At 44.5% G+C, this 6187-nt stretch overlaps 1 protein-coding gene across 1 annotated transcript; it reads left to right on the top strand.

Moving 5' to 3' along the window:
* The first annotated feature begins 2906 nt into the window (after positions 1 to 2906).
* KCNE4 (potassium voltage-gated channel subfamily E regulatory subunit 4) lies at positions 2907 to 5724 on the top strand. Its single transcript, XM_028731847.2, has 2 exons — positions 2907 to 3009; positions 4418 to 5724. The coding sequence occupies exon 2, from the start codon at positions 4444 to 4446 to the stop codon at positions 4954 to 4956; it is 513 nt and encodes a 170-aa protein (XP_028587680.2). The 5' UTR covers positions 2907 to 3009; positions 4418 to 4443; the 3' UTR covers positions 4957 to 5724.
* The last annotated feature ends 463 nt before the right edge of the window (positions 5725 to 6187 follow it).

The raw sequence follows: 6187 nt of genomic DNA, 5'->3' as shown, positions 1-6187 counted from the left end.
TGAATGAATGAAAATGCACACACACACACATGCTCACAGACACGCAGTTTCTTCCTGGGCAAAGTGGATGAAAACCACATTGCTGGAAGCAATCAGAAACAGCTCCCCAAAAGCAGTAATATAGGATACTTGACATTCTGCCCATATGCTTCTCATGGATGCCTGTCATAGACTGACTGGATGCAGAGCAGTGGTGGGAGGCACCAACTGGGGAACCCCCCAAGAGAAGAAGGCTCAGAGCTAGGAGATTGGTAGTGGGATGATGAGTGGTCAGAGGGAGAAGAGTGAGAAAACTGGGAGGAGGAGGAGTGCTGGAAGCTGAAGAGGTAACAAGGTTTAGTGAGCAGGAAGAGACTGGGACAGAGAGTAGTCCAGAACCATAGGCAGAAGAGGAGGCTGGAGAGGAGAGGGAGGCCAAGAGGCAGAGATGAGTCCAGCTGGTGAGGAAGCCAGGCTGTCTCCCGGTCTTGCTGCGACCAGCTTTCCTGCCCCCTTGTCTTCCAGAACCCAAAGGGGTATGAAGAAGGAGGAGCAAAGACAGGCAAGATGATGGAGCCTCAGATTGCTTTGGAAGGAACTGGGGGAGAAGGAGACTTAGGGAGCTGTGGGAAAGTGGGGACCTTCAGCCCTCGCAGCTACCTCATAGGGGCAAGATCTACTGGGAAGAATTGCTGTGTTCTCTAGACCTGGCCTTCTGAGTTGTCTTGTTTCTTTCAACAGAGTCAACTTCACTGAAGCCATATGAGTTATAGCTGACTTGCTCCTGGCATTTGCTCCTGACAATGCCTTGTTTTATCAGTTAAAGCCATTGCTATTAACCATCACCACAGCTGGCAAAGAAAAGACTGCAGTTTGTACGATTTACTACTTGCAGCAACTATATTGTACTAATGCACCCAATTGAAGGATAGCGTCAGATGGATTGCTTAGGAAGCAATTACAACATGAACCAATGTGTCTCAGAACTCCAGCCAGACACTGTGAATGTTTGTATCTGGGAAGTACTATTCTAGCACATCCTGGAACTTTCCATTAGTGATGGGGCAAACACTGGAAGCAGAAGGATTTCACTAACTGAGCACCCTTGAATATCTGTGAGCAGTGAGACAGTCCACCCTAAGTCAGTTAACTCAAATTTCAAACTATTGGAAGGTTACAGTGCCTGCTGTAGCTGTAGAGACTAATACAGGAGAGACGTGTTTTTCTTGCAGCTGTGGCAAGTGAAGGTATCCAACTGTGCTGCTGCAGATGTGATCCTCCCAGTGGTCATTCTGTTAGAATTCCTGCTCCGTGATTGCAGTCATGGGATTGTTTTCTATCACATGACGGTGTATGTTTTGACTCCACAGAATGGGAAGTGACGGAGACAGGATGTTTGTGTTACTGTGTTCTGTGAAGTGGGACTATTGTCCTTTGTTCTTTTCCTCTTTGCTGTCTGATGCTAGAGAGAGAGGGAGCCATGTTGCAGTGCTCCGTGTGTGTTTATATGTAAATAAAGTAGATTAGCCAAAGTGCTGAGTTGCTGAGGTCTGCTACGCAACTGCGAAGACTCTGCGGATCCCTAAGTGTGCCGATGTCTGTTGGCATCGGTCGCTGTGATGGTCGGGCAGAAGTAAGCTTTTGAAGCTCCCGAACGAAAGACCAAGAGGGAGAGAACATGCCAGTCGGGCATGTGTCTCTACCAGGGTCCTACTCAAGAGTAGACTGAGCCCTTGACACATTCATCATCTGGTCACTGCTCTGGATGCACAACCTATCTGTCTCCAGGCACTGTGGTCATCTGCAAGGCATTCCCACATAGCGGAGTTGATATTGCCAGCCTTCATGTCTTGTTTGCCTCTGCAATGAACAGTTGGTTGGCCAACAGGCTTGGTGCCTGAAGCCAGCTCCCTGTAGATCACATCCCTGGGGATCCTGTCACCTTCCAGAAGGACTCAGGCTTTCAACTATCATTTATCACATTAGAAAGCAAGAGTGTGCATCTTGCTGAAATGAGTAAAATGGGAGTGGGTCAGAACTTGAAACTCTTACTATTGTCACTGTTTTGACCTATTTGCAGAAGGAAGTGGCACAATTTGATTAGAGTTCAGAGTGCACTGTTGCCAGGCTTTAAACCACAATGCCATATAACTAGTTCCCCAGAGCAATTTCTAAGTCAGTCTGCAACAGGACATATGGATGTTGGAGAAATTGGATTCCATTAGGGAGCTTACCTAATTCACACTTTCGAAACAATAGGTATCTTTTGAAATTTGCACTTCTCTGAATTTTTCAGTGCTGTTCTTCTCTCAGGCAATGTATACAAAAATGAACATACTAGAGGAAAGTGTGCACATAAATACATATAATAGTGGATATACAGTAGCATACAAAAATTCATTATATTAGGCAAAATTGCTTTGCAAAAAAACAAGGAAAAATAGCACTAAAATGCTGGTGGATTTTCATGAATACTTTTTCTTTCAGTTACAAACTGATGCAGAAATGTGGAGAATTGAAATTAAGATAGGGAATTGAGAAACCTATATATATGTCCCTATATTTGACATATTCCTCCATCCCTACTTGCAGATGGCCATGAAAGGGATTTTCTGCTGATTGCTCTTTCTCTTAACTGTATTGCACTGTAAAGCTTCTTCCTCCATTGGCACAAAGCGACCGTCGGTACAAATCACAGTTTCCACCACTGGAGTGTGAGTGCCTGAGTTGTGTTTGTGTCCACACTCTCTGGCACTGAGCTTTGTTTAGGAAAAGTTACTCAGCATCCCCAGCCTTTTTCATTTTCACAGAGGTGTCAGGAATCCAACCAGTTAAACCGCAAGCCTTTGAGTTCATGCACTGACTCCAGCATGCAGCTATTGTAAACTCTTGGGAATCACGTGATGAAACTTCTCTTCAGAGGCTATTAATTCTGGCAGCGGATGGAGAAAGTTTCCAGAACTCAGGAAACTGCTTCGTGAACAGTCTTCTTGGGAGCTTTGGGAAGCACAAAATTATTTGCAGACTCACGTAAGTTGTTCAAGTCTCTTTTTCTTTGTTTCACTGCACTAGATATAATAGCGTTTTCTTATTATTACCTTGTCTAGAACAACACTGATAAGCTATGTATTCAGATTCTCAGAGCTTTGATGCATTAAGCTTGTCTGGATAGTAAGCCTTCCCCCAAAACTTTTTTTGCCTTCCAAGTTTATATATTTCTTGTATTTTAGAATGGCTTTTTCACCCTTTGTTCATTTGTGATCACATACTCTCTTTGTGGTCCTGTCTGCTGGATTATCTTCAGACAAACCAAAGTATTGCTCTGATAGAAGCCCAAGTCTGTAAGCTCTGTATATTTTTTTCAAAAGGAAAGGAAAACTGCCATATGATTATTATTATAAGAAATAGCATTTTGTACACTTTTTCTTAGTAAGACATGCAACAGCCTAGGGCAAGTATTATCCTCATCTTACAGAACTGAGAGTGGATGACTGATGCTGAGGAAACTCAATGGCTATGGTGACATTTGAAAACAGAATCTTCTCAGCTCACACTCCCAGGCTGCGTAAACACTATACCTTTAGAACACATTCGAAACACATGTTTCCCTCAGAGTGTTCTGGGCACTGTAGTTCACCTCTCACAGAGTTCCCATTCCCAACAACCTTCAATCAACTGCAGTGTCCAGAATTCCTTGAGGGGAGAAATGTGCTTTAAAGGTACCATGTGTATGCAGCCTCAGCCACCAAACATGACACCAGCTCTCATAGAATTAGGGGATGGCAAGAGATGCACACTGCATAAGGATAGACTGCACCTCAGGGGCACAACACCATGCTATTCATGCAGAAGATCCAGGTTCAGTCCCTGGGATCTCCAATTATCAAGGAGCAGGCAGCAGGCACTGTGAGATGCCAGAAAGCTGCTGCCGGACGGGGTGGATGTCATGGAGCTAGATGGAAACCTGGTGTAAAGTCATTGAGATGGACCTCCTCTAACCTTCCTTAAAATATTCCTAACTGATAAAAACTGTTCTACTGTATTATTTCCAGCATAATAATATGATGGCCCTCTAGATATTGTTGAATTGCAACTCCTACCAGCCCCAACCACTATAGACAAAGGCCGGTATGATGGGAATTGTAATCCAGCAATATTTGGAGGGCCACCCTGTCTCCATCCCTGGTCCTGAATATTAGCTCCCACATCTGTAATAAAGGAATAAGAATGCTTGGCATCTTTCCTGGGCAGTTGCAAAGTATATCAAATACTGATTATGATGATGGTGGTCGTTTGGCATTGTTCCTTTTCTTTTGAAAATAGATAGACCAAGGATTTCCCATTTGCAGCTATTTAGCTTTCTAAAAATGTTTGCATTTATTTTGTTTTCTGGGTTTTGATTTTTGGGTTTGATGTCCCGACCTATTTCCTCTTGCAGGTTCCCGGTTCCCCCACAGTGCTTTGATGTTCACAATGGATCATTTGAACATGACCCAGCCCATGCTTGCTGCTGAAAGCACAGGACCTGCTGCGTCCACTCTTGAGAAAGGCGGAGGGAACGGAAACGAATACTTCTATGTCCTGATCGTGATGTCCTTCTACGGCATCTTCCTGATGGGCATCATGCTGGGCTACATGAAGTCCAAGCGGAAGGAGAAGAAATCCAACTTGCTGCTGCTCTACAAGGATGAGGAGAGGGCATGGGGACAGGCTGTCAAGCCTCTGCCCACCATCTCGGGACTGAGGTCTGTCCAGATCCCCATGATGTTCAGCATGCTGCAAGAGAGCATGGCGCCGGCTCTCTCCTGCACCCTCTGCTCCATGGAAGGCAGCAGCGTGAGTGAGTCTTCCTTGACAGATGTTCACCTCACTATTCAAGAGGAAGTGGCTGATGCTGAGCTGGGAGAAACAGGCGAAGTGGCTCTCCTCGATGACAGCAGTGAAGGTTCTTCGGAAAGCATCCACCAAAATTCCTAGCGCTTGCAGGACCTGGAGACACAGCATCTTTCGAATGAGTAGAACTGAAGGAAAACCATTTCCCATTTTGCCTCCTGTCTCGATTTGTCGAGCACCAGTGATGGAAGGGGTGCCTGGAAGCAGGGAGGAGAGGCAGCAAGCAGAAAAACAACTGGGTAGGCATTTGTTGTGCATAGGAGAATAGTTTTGTTATTAAGGACAGGGAGGGATTTTTCTCTCCTGGCAAATGTCTTTGCGTAGCCTCTCTGTTTGCTTTAGAATGCTGCAAATATCTGGGAAGTAGCCGAGAAACATCAGGGATGTTTTGTGAATGAGCTGCCAGCCTCATGGATCTGGTCTTATGAGTGTTTCACCCCCATAAGCATGTCTAAAAGAAAGAGATTCTATGGAAAATGTGGTCACCAAGGGCAGGGATAATGCAATACCAAACAAAGAGCTTTGCTTCAGTCAATGACTAAGCAGGAGCACAGTTTAATTCATTCTTGACTCTCAGATATGTGCAGCTGTGTCAGAAGAAGTAGGTCCATGTGCGAGTATATCTGAGCAAATATTTCCTTCAGAGTGTCCATGAAAGAAATGAAGCTACATCCATTCATATCAGCAGACCATGATCTCAATCCATGGGGATACTAAACTCTTTTCATTTTAGTAGCATTTAGAGGGGGTGGGGTGGGGTAACACAATGAAACGGAGTGGGCACCATGGCGAAATTCTACAAAAACAGACACAGATCAGGCTAGGTCTGCATCATGATGCATGCATTTCTATGTCCTGTAAGAATGGTTTAGCCCAATGGCTCCATTCAGCTATCATATGAAAAGCATGAATTAGAGCCCAAATCATATTTCAAGTTTCATAGCAGATGGGGGCAAATCATGGTTCAAATGTGTTTGCCTGCTTTTGTTTTCCATCTGTACAAGACTCTTGTTCCAATGATGCAAGATACGGAACATGGCCTGTAACTGGCAATTTAGATTTCACACTGTAGCACCATTATCACAAGCCACTGGGCTGGATTCAGACTAAGTTAGTCATGCTTGAAATCAGTGGGAGTTAAGTTAGTAATGATAAACTTGTCCCACTGATTGTAATGGGAACAAAGCGTTACTAGCTTAGCCTGGATCCAACCTTTTGTTTGCAAATGCCCTTCAAACTTAATTCCTGGTTCTCATTTGCTGGCTGTCTGCAAACCACAGTTTGTCAGTTCAAATATCATGCTAAGCCATAGGTA

The sequence above is a fragment of the Podarcis muralis genome, chromosome 6, assembly GCF_964188315.1.
Source record: "Podarcis muralis chromosome 6, rPodMur119.hap1.1, whole genome shotgun sequence".
Lineage (NCBI taxonomy): Eukaryota > Metazoa > Chordata > Lepidosauria > Squamata > Lacertidae > Podarcis > Podarcis muralis.
Note: the sequence above shows the minus strand (reverse complement) of the source record. Positions and strands in the feature narration are given on the sequence as shown.

Coding starts and splice junctions, on each gene's coding strand:
- KCNE4 (XM_028731847.2), top strand. CDS start 4,444: ATGTTCACAATGGATCATTTGAACATGACCCAGCCCATGCTTGCTGCT.